Source organism: Dromiciops gliroides, chromosome 3 (assembly GCF_019393635.1).
Source record: "Dromiciops gliroides isolate mDroGli1 chromosome 3, mDroGli1.pri, whole genome shotgun sequence".
In the NCBI taxonomy this organism is placed as follows: domain Eukaryota; kingdom Metazoa; phylum Chordata; class Mammalia; order Microbiotheria; family Microbiotheriidae; genus Dromiciops; species Dromiciops gliroides.
This window is the reverse complement of record NC_057863.1, coordinates 173526985-173545170: the sequence shown is the minus strand read 5'-3', so window position 1 is coordinate 173545170 and position 18186 is coordinate 173526985. Positions and strand designations below refer to the sequence as shown.

Below are 18186 nucleotides of genomic sequence, written 5' to 3'. Positions count from 1 at the left end.
CCCTCTTTGGACACAAAGAAACTGAAATCCAGACAAGTTGAACCACTTGTTCCAAGTCACTAAAGTCAAAAGAAGATCTAGAATTCAAACCCAGAAGTCTAATGACTTCTATTACATCATTCATTCCATTGTACAATGGAAGAAGTCAAAATGAACAAAGTTATAGAAATGGAATCTGTAAGGGAGTGGTTTCTAAACTGCATTTATAGCAATGTCCTCCCACTTTTAATCAAAAACAGTCACCCCTCCTTGTCGATTAAATAATCTTTATGAATAAATTTCTTACCTATTTTATTTAGATAAAATTAAGAATGAATTACAACTTTCATAACACAAAAATGTAAGCATACAAATCAGTATCACATATAGATATTTATTGATACAACCTTAATAATGTTCATATTCATAACATAAAATAACTATGACAATAAAATCTAATATAATTGAGCTTGTTTTCAGTATTGAATTTCTCAAAACACAATTCTATTGCTACAACATGGCCATTCTTACTTTTAACCACCAATTGAGAACAATATTTTGTCTTTATAACAATTATAGCAGACAATTGATTTCCCACAAATAAAATAAAATGCTATGAATCAGTCATCTATATTACTTTGTTAAACTCTTCATCTATAGCAAAAATGTAATACGATTTTCAGGTTAAAATGTTTTGTTTCAAGGTATTGTCACAAAGCAATATATTTACTGTACTTGTTCAGATGTAGTAAAACCAAGTTTATCTTATTTACCCACAGAAAATTGGATCCTTATCAGTTCACATTAGAAATATCTAGATTTTTAAATGAGAAATGTGAAATGCTTCTCTAAGATGGTCAGATAATTAATGAATACATCTTTACTTTGTTCTATTATATTTCCAGGGCAGGGATTTTTTTTTTAAATTGGGGAACAAAATATTGTTAATTATCCATAGCTCTTAAGTTTGTTTAAAAATAGTTGTTTTAGGGGCAGCTAGGTGGCACAGTGGATAAAGCACTGGCCCTGGATTCAGGAGTACCTGAGTTCAAATTCGGCCTCAGACACTTAACATTTACTAGCTGTGTGACCCTGGGCAAGTCACTTAATCCCCATTGCCCCGCAAAAAAAACAAAAAACAAAACAAACAACAAAAAAAAATAGTTGCTTTAAGTTTCTGAGTATGAATTTGAAAGTTTTCTTATCTCTAAAATAAGAGGATTAGAAGAAAATTCCAAAAGACTCATGATAGAAAATGCAATCCACATCCAGAGAAATAACTATGGCGTCTGAATACAGATCAAAACATACTATTTTCACTTTTTTGTGTGTGTTTTCCCTTTTGTTCTGTTTCTTCTTTTAAAACATGACTAGCGTGAAAATATGTTTAACATGATTGCACATGTATAACCTATATCAGATAGCTTTTTGTCTTGGGGAGGGGGAAGAGGAGGGATAGAGAAAAATTTGGAACTCAAAATCTTATTTTAAAAATGAATGTTGAAAATTAGTTTTACATACAATTGGAAAAAATAAAATATTATTTAAAAAAATAAAGAGATTGGACTACATGGTCCCTGGAAGTTCTTTCAGCTTTAGATCTATGATTGGTTTAAATCCTACTTCTGAAATCTACCTGTGTGTGACCTTGAGTAAGTCATTGAACTTCCATAGGCCTCAGTTTTCTCAGCTGCAAAATGAGTGGGTTGGACTCTGTTGTCTTTTCCAGTTATACATCCAGACTCCTAGGTATAATTTTTTAGTCATTTTGAAATAAAGAATCCTCTACCTCATACATTTTTTTTTAATTATTATTATTTTTTTTGGTTAGGCAATTGGGGTTAAGTGACTTGCCCAGGGTCACACAGCTAGTAAGTGTTAAGTGTCTGAGGCCGGATTTGAACTCAGGTCCTCCTGACTCCAGGGCCAGTGCTCTATCCACTGCGCCATCTAGCTGCCCCTACCTCATAAATTTTAAAAAAGTTATTGTTGATTTTTACTAGGTGGGTTTGTTGATGTAAAAAAAACTTTATGACAACTGGATTTTTTTGGGCAGATTCGAAATGGGAAAAAGAAAAATCCCTTTTGTAAAATATCAATAAAAAGGGTTCTGTTGGCAGTTAGTTCTAAGACCGAGCTGTACCATATCATACCATATCCCATAGTGAGTCAACTCTCAATTATCCAGAGATTTATCATCCTATTTGTGGATTATGAAGGTTTGTGGTTTCTCTTCCTTTCCATTTGTTCTGGGCTTTTTGGACATTTCCTTGCTCTTAAATCTATCCATCATGGTGAAACTCAGGTCAGTTTTTCTATCTGTCAGTTGTCTTGGTGAATCTGTGGTGGGAAGTCTGGAGGCATTCTGGTGGCCTTTTTCATCCATCCTCAGGTACTTCGAATAATTTACAGTTCCCCATTTATAGTGCTAGCCAGTCGGGGCCTAATGAGTTCTTGCTTTCACTTACCCAAGATCCTTGATAAATACAGAACACAGACAATCTGGGTAAAGAGGGAAGTATTCTATTTCTTATAGGAGAAATCTTGTGTTTTGCTGACACTCCCAGGCTTGCCCCTGAGATCCCTTGAAGGCAAAGGAGAATCCTTCTCCATCTTCCCTCTTGGAAATAGGAGATAATTTTCAGAGTCTTTTAAGTGGCAAGGGGAATCACATTGGTCATGGCATGGAACCAAAGTTGAGTTGAAATGTTATCAAAGTTGGACTATGGCCAGAGGGCAAGCAGCCTTGTTAGCTGACTCTGGACTAACCTGTTGCTATCCTCTTTTCCAAGGACAAAAAAAGAACCGTGGCCTGGCAGGCTTGGGAAACTTTTTATAGTAACCTGGTATTATGGGAATTTGGGTCAGAAAATTGCACAATCCTAGATGAAGTCCCATGCAATGCAAACAACAGAATTTTCTATATCTTATCAACATGTGTTCGTGTATATTTTTATTAAAGTAAACAAAAGATTTAGCCTCAAAGGTGGCTTTTTGATTATTTTTGGCAATTACACCTTAGGGCAAGTCACATAACCTCTGTTTGCCTCAGTTTCCTAATCTGCAAAATGGGAATAATAGCACCTACCTCCCAGGATTGTTATGAGGATCAATTGGGATAATAAGTGATGTCCTATATAAGTAAGTGCTTTATAAATGTTAACTATTGTTCAAACTATATTGGAAAATGTACATGATGATAGAATTTTAGAGTTGGAAGGGGCTTTGATTGGCCCTACCCTCTAATTCCCATTTTATAGATGAAGAAACATAGACCCAGTGGTTTGGGCCCAGTTCTTTTGGCTTCCAGTCTAGAGCCTTTCCCATTCCTTCATCATACTTTTCATGTAGTTTGGTTTCTTTGGAGATTTCAGTGGTAAACTTCTAAGGCATACTATTTTGTTTTGTTTTGTTTTGTTTTGTTTTGGTGAGGCAATTGGGGTTAAGTGACTTGCCCAAGGTCATACAGCTAGTGTTAAGTGTCTGAGGCCGGATTTGAACTCAGGTCCTCCTGAATCCAGGGCCAGTGCTCTATCCACTGCACCACCTAGCTGCCCCAGGCATACTATTCATTATAGTTTTTTTCTCTTTTTTGATGTTTGACACTTTTAGGCTCATTGGATTGGTTTAGAGTATCCAGAGCATTTTGTTATTATATTGGGGCATCTAGATGGCATGGAAGATAGAGTGCTGGACCTGGAGTTAAGAAAACATGAGTTTAAATCTGATCTTGGACACTTACTACCTCTTTGATCCAGGGCAAGTTACTTAACCTCTGTTTGCCTCAGTTCTCTCATCTGTAAGATGGGGATATTAATATCATCTACTTCTCAGGGTTGTTGTGAGTATCAAATGAGACAATAGTTGTAAAGCACTTAGCACAGTGCCTGGTACATAGTAAGCACTATTTATATTATCATTATTAAATAATGTGTTTTTTATGTCTATGACATGATTTCCTGGAACCGAATGATTATTTCCAGTGGATTTTAAATGCTATTTAAGAATCTCAAGGCTTATACTCATGGAATCTGAGTTATAAAGGATCTTAGAGGGTATCCTCAGACTTCCCTCCTCAACATCTCTGACAAGTAGTCAACTGGCCCCCTTTAAAGACTTCAAGTCAATGGGAACCCAACAGAATCCCACTTGAAGACAATTGAAAACCCAAGTAAGCTCTTTAAAAGCAGGGACTCTCCTTTCTGTCACTGTATGCCAGGGCATGAGAAGCAGTAAGGTTTCAGGTTAGCCTAGATTTGAGTCCTGACTCTCCAATTATACTGGTTGTGTGACCATGGGCAAGTCACTTAATCTCAGTGCTCTCAGGCAACTCTCTTAAGACTGAATTGCAGAATAGTTGTATTTCTGCATTGGGAAAACTCACTGGGGAATTCCTTAGAGATGAGATTACAGATCTAGGCAAAATGTGGTACGATGCATTGTACACACATTTGTTGAATTGCTGAATTCACCACTTTGTAAGGCAGCCTTTTCCTCTTTTGAAAGGTAGAATTTAAGAACTTTCCCCCTTTATCAGCCACATTTATCCCTTTTGCTTCTACCTGTTGTTGCCCCTAGTTTTTGCCTCTGTCAGAAAGTTTAATTCTTCCTATACAATGGATCTCCAAATCTTCATGTTCTTCCTGCATTTTCTCTTCTCCAAGCTAAACTTCCTCAATTCCTTTAGCTGAACCTTGTATGACAAAATTTAAGCTTTACCATCATCTTAGTCAATCTCATCTCAGTGCCCTTCCTAAAATGGGCTCTACCCCAGATGTGGGCAGATCCAGGTAGAAGAGAACAGATCTATCTTGACACTGTGCTGCTCTTGGTCCAACTTAGAAGCATACAGGTATATCCTGAAGATAACCATCATCTGAATCTTCAACAAGCTGAAATCTTTCTTGCTGGTGGGGGTGGAGTCTTGCTTCAGTGTTGATGGCTGCTGACTTATCAGGGTGGTGGTTGCTGAAGGTTGCAGTGGCTGGGGCAATTTCTTTTTTTTGTTTTGGTTTTTGGTTGTTTTTTTTTTGGGGGGGCAATGGGGGTTAAGTGACTTGCCCAGGGTCACACAGCTAGTAAGTGTCAAGTGTCTGAGGCCGGATTTGAACTCAGGTACTCCTGATTCCAGGGCCAGTGCTTTATCCACTGTACCACCTAGCTGCCCCTGTGGAAATTTCTTAAAATATGACAACAGTGAAGTTTGTTGTATCTATTGACTCTTTTCGCTCAAACTTAGAGGCCATTGTAAGTTTATTAATTGGCCTGATTTCAATATTGTATGGCAGGGACTAGGGAGACCTTAGGAAAAGGAGAGGGATGGGAGAACAACTGGTAGGTGGAGCAGTCAGAACATAACCAATATTTATTAAGTTTGCCATCTTATATGGGGGTGGCTTGTTGTACCCCCAAACAGTTTACAATAGTAATATCAAAGATCACTGATCACAGATCACCATAACAGATATAATAATAATGATGATGATGAAAAAGTTTGAAATATTACCAAAATGTGACACAGAGACATGATGTGACCACATGCTGTTGGAAAAATGACTCCCATAGACTTGCTTGACTCAGGGTTGCCATAAGCCTTCTATTTGTAAAACAATCAAACAAGTCCCACTCACAGTATCTGTGAAGTGCAGTAAAAAATGAGGTCTACCTGTCTTCATTTTGGGGGATTAATCTGATTTCATTGATTTGGACCCACCTTCCACCAACCTCATATCCCTCCACTGATGAGAATCACCATATCCATCCTTTTGTTGGGGTGATCCTGAGGCAACAGGAATATAGTCTGAGACTAAATCCATATTCAAAGCCTTTCTAGATTGATAGTACCAGGGAGAATTGGCACTTAGCTGGGAGGCCTTTGGATTCCTGCCATGCCACAATGAGGTGTCAGAATAAGACTTTAATGGAAGATCAGAAATTATTTTGAGAGTTTTGAATATTCCATCAGTACCGTGCTCTGTATTTGTTAGACACTTAATGAATGCTTACTGAAATTTGTTTACATATAATATATTATATTGGCATAGGGCTCAGTGCTCTTACCTGAGACCCTTATCACATTCCTATGATGTAGGCAGCAGTTGTTTCATTTTACTTTGAGTCTCAGAGAGATTTTAGTGTCTCACTGAAAGTCAGCTAGGTGGTCCAGTAGTTAGAGTAGTGGGCCTGGAGTTAGGAAGACTCATCTTCCCAAGTTCAAATCTGGCCTCAGATACTTACTTAACTGTATGATCCTGGGCAAATCACTGTTTGCCTCAGTTTTCTCATCTGTAAAATGAGTTGGAAAAGAAAATGGAAAACTACCCTTTGCCAAGAAAATCCCAAATGGGGTCACAAAGGGTCAAAGAATGGAAAATGAGTGAACAATAAGAAGTTCACACAGCTAGTAAATGTCACAATTCTAACCCAGCTCTTCTGACTCCAGTTCCAGTGTTATTTTATTTACATTCAATGTAGGGGATATCAAAATCTTAAGTGCATGATGTCTTTATAAGGCAGATTTTTTTTTTTTTGCAGGGCAATGAGGGTTAAGTGACTTGTCCAGGGTCACACAGCTAGTTAAGTGTCAAGTGTCTAAGGCTGGATTTGAACTCAGGTCCTCCTGAATCCAAGGCCAGTGCTTTATCCACTGCGCCACCTAGCTGCCCCCTATAAGGCAGATTTTATGTAGCCTGTGAGCCATTAATTGAGAAAAGTGAAATCATTATATCATAGGATATTGGAATTGGAAAGAAATTTAGTGGCCATCTTGTCTACCTGAAGAAGGAACTCCTCTATAGCATACCCTTTATAGCATATCTGGCCTTTGTTTGACCTCCAGAAAGGGAGATCCCCCCCCTACCATTGCCTTCCAAGGCAACCCGTTTCATTTTGGGAACAAGCTCTTAATGTGTCTTTTACCATTAAGAGAAAGAATCAATTTCTAACTGGAAATGACAGTGCCACTTGTATTTTTTTTTGAATGAGCAATAGTGTATATGATGTTAGCATTTTAAAATATAGAAATGATGGATATGAGTTATATATGAATGTAAACAACTTCACAGTGTTGCTGGGAGAAGAATTTTTCTTTTAGATATGGAAATTGTGTTTTTAGAACCACTGTGAATTGGTCCAACAATTCTGAAAAGCAATTTGAAATTATTCTAAAAAAAAGAAAAAAGGAGGAATTTTAGAGAAACTAAGATGAAAATGGGGGAGGAAAAAACTGGATGGGAAAGTAATTCAGAGCCAGTGTGGATTGGGAGAGCTGTTGTATCAATTTTACTATAAAGTACAATACAAGCAAAAGTCTTGTGGTTGTTCAGTCATTTCAGTCATGTTTGACTCTTTGTGACCCCATTTGGGATTTTCTTGGCAAAGATACTGGAGTGATTTGCCATTTCCTTCTCTATTTTCTCCAAAAAGCCTTCTTTTAGTGCAAATCTTTAAACCTATGAGAACCTTAAAATATGAACCTACTTACTTTAGTAAGCATTAACTCTTTATACAGGAAAATCGCAGGAATTTTGAAGGGTAAGGTATTCCACTATTTCTTGATTATTCCTGGTGTTTTGATTATTGTAGAGTAGCTAGAGATTTCTAGAATCAAATACTAATTGCCTCAGCTTCCTGTCTGTCTGCCCTCAAAATTCTTAGTTTAGGGGCAGCTAGGTGGCACAGTGGATAGAGCACCGGCCCTGGAGTCAGGAGTACCTGAGTTCAAATCTGACCTCAGACACTTAACACTTACTAGCTGTGTGACCCTGGGCAAGTCACTTAACCCCAATTTGCCTCACTTAAAAAAAAAATTCTTAGCTTAATATGTAAAGGACTACATCTGACTAAAAACTGTCTGCTTTAAGTTGGTAGCTAACGATAGGAAAACAGGTAGTGGAATTCAATTTGCCAACAGTTCTACTTCAGCCTTCCTTTTTGGGGGAAAGAACACTGGTGCTGGAGTCAGATAAACTGGGTACAAATTCCAGCCCTGCTATTTTTATTTTTTAAAATTTTGGGGGGTGTGGGTGGGTGACTTGCCCAGGGTCACACAGCTAGTAAGTGTCAAATGTCTGAGGCCGGATTTGAACTCAGGTCCTCCTGGATCCAGGGCCAGTGCTTTATCCACTGTGCCACCTAGCTGCCCCACCAGCCCTGCCAATTTAAAGGAGCTTTGTGGTCTTGATCCAAGCCATCTCCACTTTCTGATCTATCTTTAAAATGGAAGAGTTGGATTCTATGATCAATACAGTCCCATCCAATCCTAAATTCTGTGATTTTTATAATCTCTTCACTTAGTGACTTACAGCATAGTGTAACTAGATTAGAAACCTTGCCTTTTAATGTTTAAAAGTGGTGTTAAAATGGAAGGAGTCAATTCTGGACCTTCAAGGTCTACAAGTGGTCAACAGAGCAGGAATATGTAGTAGAGAGCCTTGGCTAGTCTGCCTACAAAAGTGGAAGGTGACCCTTGTAATCTTTGTCCCTCTTCCAAGAGAATTTGAAACTTTGGAATTACTTTGCTGTGCATGTTTGTATACTTGGTTGAGGGACAGGCACTTTCTTCCTCATTTTTCTTTTTCTTTACTCCTCTCTCTCTCCTAGTCTACTCAAATATCATAAGAAAACTTCATAATCTCTATAATGGAAAACCCCTAGGAACAGAAATGCTAGAAATTTTTGTTGATAGTGGCGGTGAGAGGAATAGGTGGAGAAAAGAGGATGCTTAGGTTGTACAACTCCTATTCACTTTGGAGCAAGCTGCCTGTTTTCAAGGACAGACCAACCGACAGATTGACTTTGGAAATGACTGGCTTTCAGGATGTTTTGTTTGTGTTTCCTGGCTTGCTTGGCTGAAATAGTTGGTCTTTATATGCAGGGTCTATGCATATAGATGTCTTGGCATTTTAAAATACAGAAACAGTGGGATAACATATAGATGCTATTTCCCAGTGCAGCTGTCATGTCAATGCTTCAAGTCCCTTTTTATGTTGTGTGTTTAAAGAAAAACACCACCCCCAACCCCCATTCCCAATTCCCCCACTCTCTTCAATTATCACTCATATCACTCAGTTTACTAGTGATAAGATCAGATGGTCACAAGAACACAAAAAAGCAGTAAGGGAATCACTGTAGGGAAGAAGTAAGAAAGCATAAGAATAGTGCGGTTCTTCCAGGACAGTGCTTTTCAGCTGGGATGGAGAGAAGGGGATTTAAGAGGCTAAGGAGAGATCTGCTTTTTAGAAAGTATTCATAGTTTTCAGTGCAGTAAAAAACTCTCAGTTTCAATTCCTCTCATTTTCTAGAGAAGAAAACTGAAACTCAGACAGAGCTGTGATGAGTTAATGGGCTGGGGTGGTGATTCACTCCATTCAACTCAGGTAATATTAAACATCCTCAAAAAACCCAACCAAACCAAAAAAAACCCCATCATCCTTCTCAATTATGTTCTACTTTTCATTTTACAAACCTCTTTATAGACATTAGATCATTAGATCAGAATAGTAAATAACAGAGCTGGGATTAAAATCTGGTTCAACCTGGCTCTTAGATTTGTTCTGGTGGCGCAATAGATAGAGCACTGGGTCTGGAGTCAGGAAGACCTTAGTTCAAATACAACCTCAAACACTTACTAGCTGGGTGACCTTAAAGAAGTCACATAACCTCTATTTCCCTCAGTTTTCTCATCTGTTGAATGTGGATTATAATAAACACCTACCTTCCAGGGTTGTTGGGAGTATCAAATGATTATAATAGTGATCAAATAATTATAATTACTTAGCACAGTGCCCGGCATATGACAAGCACTATATAAATGTTACCTATTATCATTATTGTTATTCTTTCTCTTGATGCTGCCTAGACTTATAGCTTGTACCAGAAGAGGCTGTGCATTCACAACTGAACAAAACAGGGATTAGAATCCAGTTGCATGGGGTCCTGTATTTGGCAGGGTTATGTCGCTTCTGGACATTAAAGAGAAAACTGAAACTGATAAAAAGAACCCCCAAAAGCAGCATCCCTTGCTGACCCCTACAAGGGTTGTTATTGTTTTGGGTTTTTTTAATCTGACCTTTGACTTCATTAGTGCAGGGAGTTCCCTGAGACTTCCTCTACTCTGACAAATTGGACCTTCCTTTGCAACTTGGCTGGTGAACTGCCATCTGGAAGAGTGGACTGATAGTTGACCTGAGGGCCTGGAAGACTTGGATGCAGGTCTCTCCTCAGACGAGGATTGGCTGTGTGACCCTAGACAAGTCACTTAACTTTTCTATGCACCAGGCAACTCTTTTAAAAATTGCAGAACTAATGTTTAACTTCCTCTATTTGGTTGGTATTGCTCAAGATCAGCTGGTGACCTTGCAAAGTCTGATGTGTTTAGTTTACCTTTGGTGTCACTTGTAGAAGAGGTCATGGTGGGCCCTAATTTGGCTCTCTTTAAGAATATGTCCCCTAAGTAATTAGTTCACTGCTACATTATTCAGCAGGCCAGAAGTCAAAGAACTGAGTCCAAAATTTCCTACTCTTTATGTACTTGGGAGTTATATTTTCATGCTTGGAAAGGATTTCCAGTCTCAATGATGCATCTGACTGAAAATGTCATTGCCCTGAATGTTTGTATACTGGACTGTATACTGTGATCATGTTTTTAGTAACACTTGTCACAGCCCTAATTTGGGATTTTTAAAGAGTATGGCTTCTACTTAAGAATTCTGAACAAGAGCCCTGATTTCAGAAGACCTATGAAGAAAGATTTTACCCACCTCTTGACAGAGGGGTAATGGGTTCAGGGAACAGAATGGAACATAATTCTTTTAGATGTAGCCAGGGACAGAATTTGTTTTGCATATTTGTTACAAAGGTTTTCTTTTTCTTTTCTTTCTGGAGTGTAGAAGGGAGAAAAAGAAAATGAATTTTTAGTGAAAAAAAAATCATTAAAAAATGCCCTCTGAGTAGGTCTTTATACTCAGTGCAGCAGGCCAGAAGTTACACAACTAGATCAGAAATCATTCTCAGCTAAACTTCCTCATTAAATTTACATGTTTGCTGTGAGCTGGTGGCCTTGGTAAAGCCTGGTAACACTTGGTGGATTGGGTTCTGCTTAAAAGATGATTTGTTAGTCAGCCGTGGGTGTGCATATAGTATGTGCAAACACCAGCATTGTCTTTCTGTAAGGCTTTAACCTCTGAGTACCTATTGATGTGCACAAGAGTTCTCTGAGTTTATTTCCTGAAAGTTTCATTCCTTTAAAGAATATGTCTTTATTCTCCGTTTTTAAATCAAAATTAAATCTTTTTTTTTCTTTTTTTTTTTAAGATAAAAAGCTATCTACTTCCCCTCCTTACCCCCTAGAGAAAGCAAGAAAAACAAAATCCCTGTTGTAAACCCATGTAGTCAAGGAAAACAAATTCCCACATTAGCCTCTTAACCCCCAAATGTGTCTCAATTTGCACGCAGTTCATCACTTCTCTCAGGAGGTGGGTAGCAGGTTTTAGCATGAGTCCTTTGGCTAAAATGGAACATTTAAATAAGCATCATGGTTTATGTACCGTGGCTCACTTGATTTTTCAGTGACTATTTCTTGTTCAGTTTTTTAATGGTTACACTTCCACATTGGTCAGTTCCCTCAGGAAAAATAGAAATAGCTGTACCCTTTTTGACTAATGTGGAAATTATGATATAACCGAAAGTGCTTTGAGATCTTCAAAATAGAAAAAAAAAGGCACAAGGTACAATCATCATCACCATCATTATTATTTTGCAGGGCAATGAGAGTTAAAATGACTTGCCCAGGGTCACACAGCTAGTAAGTGTCACATGTCTGAGGCAGAATTTGAACTCAGGTCCTCCTGAATCCAGGGACAGTACTTTATCCACTGTGCCACCTAGCTGCCCCCTCAATCATTATGAATTACCATGGACCTTGCCTTTCCTGGACAAGCCCAGGAATTAGGCAGATATTCATGATGTTCCTGATTTGCCAGGATTTATTGACTTTGGTGTGTGTGCTGTGAAATTAATGATCTAATAGAAAAGTGTTTCCAAAACAGTCTTCTGTAGCTTGTCAAGAGATAGTATTTAGATCTTTTACTTTAAGTTGGATGGATGAATCTGCTCAGTGAGAAGTTAGGCAAAAAGCTGTGAACGGGAATTCACTTTTTAGTGAATCAGCAGGTATTTATTGAGGCTCTACTCTGAAGCTCATGTCTGACATATCACCCCCAACACTCAAACAATTTATTGTTATTGGAGTTTACTCTCTTTTACTTCCTGGATCAAATATAAAATCCCTTCTCTGTCTTTTAAAGCTTCTCATAATCTGACCCCTTCCTACCTTTCCAGTCTTCTTATACCTTATTTTCCTCCATGTACTCTGTAATCAGTTGCCACTGGCTTCCTTGCTGACCCTCTCACACAATCCTTCATCTCTCAACTCAGTACATTTTTACTGGTTGCTCCTGTCCCAGAACTCGCTACCTCCACATTTGCTACCTCCTCACTTTTCCTGCTTCCTTCAAACCTTAAGTAACTTCTTACCTTCTGTAAGAAGTCTTTCCTAGGCCATCTTAGTTTTCCCTCTGAGATTACTCCCAATTTTCCTATATAGATCTTGTTTGTACATAGTTGTTAATGTGTTTTCTCCCCTTTGAGCAGGAACTGATTTTTTTTTTGCCTTTCTTTGTACCTACAGCAGTTAGCAGAGTGCCTGATACAGAGTAGGTGCTTAGTAAATGTTAGCCGACTGACAAATACATATAAAACACTCCACTAGGATATTTTGGGGGGACAAAACTACTTTTTTAGCTTTTATTTTTTCAAATTACATGTAGAAACAAACTTTAACATTCATTTTTAAAAATTTTGATTCCAAATTATCTCCCACTTTCCTTCCTTTCTAATTGAGAAGGGAAACAATTTGATATAGGTTATACATGTGCAGTCATGCAAAACATATTTCCATATTAGTCATGTTGTGAAAGAAAACATAAACTCCACCCCCCAAAAAAAGAACACCAAGAAAAATAAAGAAAATAAAAAAGTTTGTTTCAATCTGCATGCGGCCTCCATCAGTTCTTTCTCTGGAAGTGAATAGTATTTTTCACCATGACTACTTTGGAATTGTCTAAAATCTTTGTATTGTTAGATCATTCACAGTTGATCATCATACAATATTGTTGTTACTGTGTATAATGTTCTCCTGTTTCTGTTCACTTCACTTTGCCTCAGTTAATATGTCTTTCCAGATTCTTCTGCAAGCATCCTGTTCATCATTTCTTATAGCATAAGAATATTCCATCACAATTATATACCAAAACCTATTCAGCCATTCCTTAATTGATGGACATCCCCTCAATTTCCAGTTCTTTGCCACAACAAAAAAGGAGATGGTATAAATATTTTTGTACATATAGTTCCTCCCACCTCCCCCTTTAAAAATCTTTTTGGGATACAGACCTAGTGGTGGTATTTCTGAGTCAAAGGGTATGCACAGTTGACAAAACTACTCTTTAGAAACTCATTATTTAGTTGAAGAAATTAAACATATGCAAAGAAAATTAATACATTTAACAATGCTAGAGTTGTCATGCAATGACTTGCAAATCATTCTCCTAGTCACTTCATAATATAAAGAAGTATAACATATGATCCCTGACCTCTAAGAACTTACTATCTACTTGAGAGACACTTCATTTTAATTTTTTCAATAAATTTTTAAAAATTGAAGTCTTTTGGGGCGGCTAGGTGGCGCAGTGGATAGAGCACCGGCCCTGGAGTCAGGAGTACCTGAGTTCAAATCTGGCTTCAGACACTTAACACTTACTAGCTGTGTGACCTTGGGCAAGTCATTTAACCCCAATTGCCTCACTAAAAAAAAAAAAAAATTGAAGTCTTTTGTTCTTACTTCAGGTAAATTTCTCAATATGCTCCTTCCCTGAGAGAATTCATTTCAACAAACGTTTGTCCAGGCCTACTATGTGCTAGGCTCTGGGGCTGCAAAGAGAAGTAGGCCTTCTTTAAGAAAATTATATGATATTGGGGAAATACAAAATGTATAAAGATAAATACAAAATACTACAAACTTCTTTTAAGAAGTAGTGAACACTAACAACACTATAAATTTGGAGGAACAAAAAGTGGAATTTCAAGATTATAATGAAAAAAATTAGGAATGAAGCAGGCAAGGGCATTGGATACCTGTGAGGCTCAGACATAAGGTGATAAAGGTCTTAGGGTGATGAAAATGTCAGAGGAGAAAAATGATCATATATGAGGGATATTATAAAGGTAGAAATGACAGGACTTGGCAACTGATTACATATTGAAGATGAGAGAGAGTGAGGGGTCTAGGATGCTACCTAGGTTGCAAGCCTGGGTAAGTGGGAAGATGGTGGTAACCTCCTCAATAATTGGGAATTTAGGAAGAAGAGACAGTTTTCGGGAAAAGATCTTGGGTTCAGCTTTGAATATGTTGAATTAAAAATGTCTGTGGGACTTCCAGTTTGAGACGTCTAACATGCAGTTGGAGATGTGAGATTGGAGGGGGGGGGGAAGGCTTAGTATTGGACAAGTAGATTTCTGCATAGAGATTAGCATTGAAATTAAGTGTATACTAGAGATGTAGTATACAGGGAAAAGAGAAAAGGGTTCAGGACAGAGCCTTGGGGGATATCTAGCAAAGTGCTGGCAAATGTTTAACAACCAGAACTCAGAGAGTAAATATAAACAAACATATACACCCATACAGGACACACATTTAAGTTTTATCTGCATTATTCACTTTTTAAAGTCTGAGCAAGCAATGAAATAATGAAGCAAGCTCTGATTCATGGTATTTGCTGAATTCTAAAGTATTAATTCACTGAAAAATGTAACAATTCTCTCATGAATCAGTTTGGGCTGGTTCCAGCATACCCATGGTGATACTCACAAGGTCAAGAAGAGTGAGGTTTGAGGAAAGGCTATTGGATTTTGCAATTAAGAGATCTTTAGTGGATTTGGAGGGAGCATTTTCTGTTGAATAATGAGGTCCTAAGACAGACTGCAAAGAATTAAGAAGAGAATGAGAGAAAAGGAAGTGGAGGCACTCATTGTAGCATTTAAAGTCTTATTTATTTAAAAAAAATCTATGGCAGTTTATTCAATCTCATTGATTTAAGAGGAAAATTTAGTAAAAGTCATTCCTTAGGCTCTTGAATTGAGTAAGGGTTGCCTCATTCTAATGGTTTTGTAACAACCACTAAGAGAAGTGTTTCCATTCATCTTTCCCTCCCCAGTAGGATTTCTGTCTAACATGGTACCCCCCCCCCCACCAAGTGTTCTTGGGTATAACTGTTTTTTTCTTCTCTACTTTTTTTCTCTGTTCCAGGAAGAGAGCAGTTCCACGGTCTTGGCTCCATGTACTGCCGAGGCGCTGCTGCTATCATCCTCACCTATGATGTGAACCACCTGCAGAGCCTCATGGAACTAGAAGACAGGTTCTTATCTCTGACAGACACAGCCAGTACAGACTGTCTCTTTGCCATTGTGGGGAACAAGATCGACCTCATTGATGACGTCAATGTGGAGGATGATGCAGAAGGTCTGAATGACCCAGGAAAGGCCATCAGCAGTTGTGACTCAGCCGGAGCACCAAAGCGAGTTCACCTAGACGATGCCATGGCTCTTTATAAGAAGATTTTGAAATACAGAATGTTAGATGAAAAGGAGGTGCCGGCTGCTGAAAAAATGTGCTTTGAGACTAGTGCAAAGACAGGCTACAATGTGGACTTTGTGTTTGAAACCTTGTTTGATATGGTGGTACCAATAATTTTGCGCCAGAGAGCTGAGGGACCATCACAGACTGTGGATATTACTCATTATAAACCAACAAAACAGACCCAATCTAGGTGTTGTGTCTGAACCATAATTTTTAGGATTTAAAACTGTTAAGAAAGCTTCCAGTGAAGTTAATTGAGCTTTGGATAAGAAAAAAAAAATAAACATGGGGGAAACCAAGGAATTGTCATTAAGAATCATGTTTGGGGAAGAACTCCATGGAAAGATAACTATTCATTAAGAAAAAAAAGTCATCAAGGATGTGAACTCTTTATCTTTTGTGGGTTATCAAGTGGAAAATCTGTAAGGAATTATTTGTAATAATAGATTCACAGTATTAGGCAATTGACCGTTCTATGGTCTTTACCTCATGGTAGATCTAACACTTCTTCCCTAAACCAGGTTCTGAGATTTCTCCCTATGCTTGCACAAATGCAAGTCTATTGCCATAGCATGTGAATTGTCCTTGAATCTTCTTTTTCTGTCAAGTTGCACTTTGTATATATGTTGTTTTAAAACATTTATTTTCCCTATAATTTAATTTAGGTCTTTCCTGATATTTTGTACGAGTACTTTCTATGAATTACAAAAGTGATTCTACTTGTCCATGGCTCACTGTGATTCCTATCTTGGTCCTGCTATCTTGAGAAGTGGACAGACCACTTGGTTCCCGAAAGATACCATGAGAATATCTGGGGGAAAAGGGGATGAAATAAAAATTCCTATTTTCCTAGAAACTCCTTTGAAAACCATAAGTATGAGCCCCTTGCTGGGAAGGGTAGCCAGTAGAATAACACATCTGAAACCTGTACAGAAGGAAACCAGATAGGTCTGATGAGTTGGAAATGTTTAATTTGGATTTGGGGAGATAAATGACTGTTGAAATAAACACCTAAAAACCCTGTACCATGTTGAAACACACATGGATGCAAGTTTCTGAGCAACTGGATCAGTTTTTGTTAAACAAACTTTTCTTTAAGGAAAGAAGTGGTTTGTTAAGAGGCTACTGTGACCCAAGGTCTGTTTATCATTGGCATTCCTGAATAAAGATGTACCATTGCTAATGTGTGATCTTAATTTCTAAGGCTGTAGCTATACATCCTGATAGCAACCAGCTGAAAAGTGAGAATTCTGGTCCAACAACAGTTTTTAATTTGAGAAAACTTCCGGTGGCTTTGACTGCTGTTTTTTCATGGATTTGGTTTCATTTGGAAGAGGCCAAAAACTTGTTTTCCTCAAAATGCCTCTTATTAGTGATACATATCATCTGGAATAGTCTCCTGGGAAAAGCTGTTGAACATCTTTCTCTGAAAGGATTTTTTTAAATGAATGAATTATATGCAATGACTTAATTATAGCCATGTTTTTTTTTTTTTTCCTGAGGGGCAGTGGGGGTTAAGTGACTTGCCCAGGATCACACAGCTAGTAAATGTCAAGTGTCTGAGGCTGGATTTGAACTCAGGTTCTCCTGAATCCAGGGCCGGTGCTTTATCCACTGCGCCACCTAGCTGCCCCGCTATAGCCATGTTTAAATAATTCAGTAAACATTTATCAAGCATTGACTACATTTCAGGGGCTGTGTTAAGTGCTGGGGCAGTCTCTCAAGGAACTTACAGTCTAATAGGGGAAGACAATACACAAAAGGAAGTGGTGAGTGAGAAGGGCAAGGGGATACCCTCCAGGGTGGGCATCATGTTCTATGGAAGCCTAACTAAGCAGAGATGCAGTTGGAAAGTGGAGTGTTAGCTAGGAAAGCTTTGGGAGAAGTTTAGTGCCCCACCCTCTACCCCACCAATCAGAGGGAAGAGATGACTGAGGGAGTAGAGAAGGCAATGAGTATCCAGAGCTGTGATGATGAGTTTTCTGATGATCAGCTTCTCCTGGGTAGGGGATCATGTTCCCTGAGGTTCTAAGCAAGCAAATGGAAAGTGGAGCGTTTAAAAGCAGAGGGTCCTATGACATGACTTTTCAAGGGTACCTATAAAATGAAGTGGCTTTTAACAGCCTTCCCACATCTAAATCTGTTACCCCCTACTTCTTTCCATGGTTCTGAATAACTTACTGCCTGTTTCTAGGTGTATTGTCATGTCCTAGGTGTTGGGTGCCCACAAGGTGTCATTTTCTGACGACTTCATCCCCTCAATTGTGTTTCCAGGGACTGACTGTCCTAACGAGATGTATGAAATCTACTTTTGAGAAAGCTCCAGTTTCTCAGTTCTTGATTATGTTGGGTTCTGGAAGAGGCAACATGGTAGAGTGTTGTACTGTACTTGAGAGTCAGGATAAACCTGGGTTCAAATCCTGCGTCTTACTCTGGCAAGTCATTTCACCTCTCTGAGACTGTTTCCTCATTTGTAAAATGAGGGAGTTTAGACACGGTGGCCTTTTAAAGGT

General features: G+C 38.4%; 1 protein-coding gene across 1 annotated transcript in view; it reads left to right on the top strand.

Moving 5' to 3' along the window:
* The window catches only part of RAB20 (RAB20, member RAS oncogene family), a 60694-nt gene extending 43838 nt beyond the window's left edge, over positions 1 to 16856 (top strand). Inside the window, exon 2 of the mRNA XM_043990852.1 lies at positions 15344 to 16856. Within this exon, the coding sequence (XP_043846787.1) occupies positions 15344 to 15876 (533 nt within the window). The 3' untranslated portion in view covers positions 15877 to 16856. The remainder of the gene's footprint in view (positions 1 to 15343) is intronic.
* The last annotated feature ends 1330 nt before the right edge of the window (positions 16857 to 18186 follow it).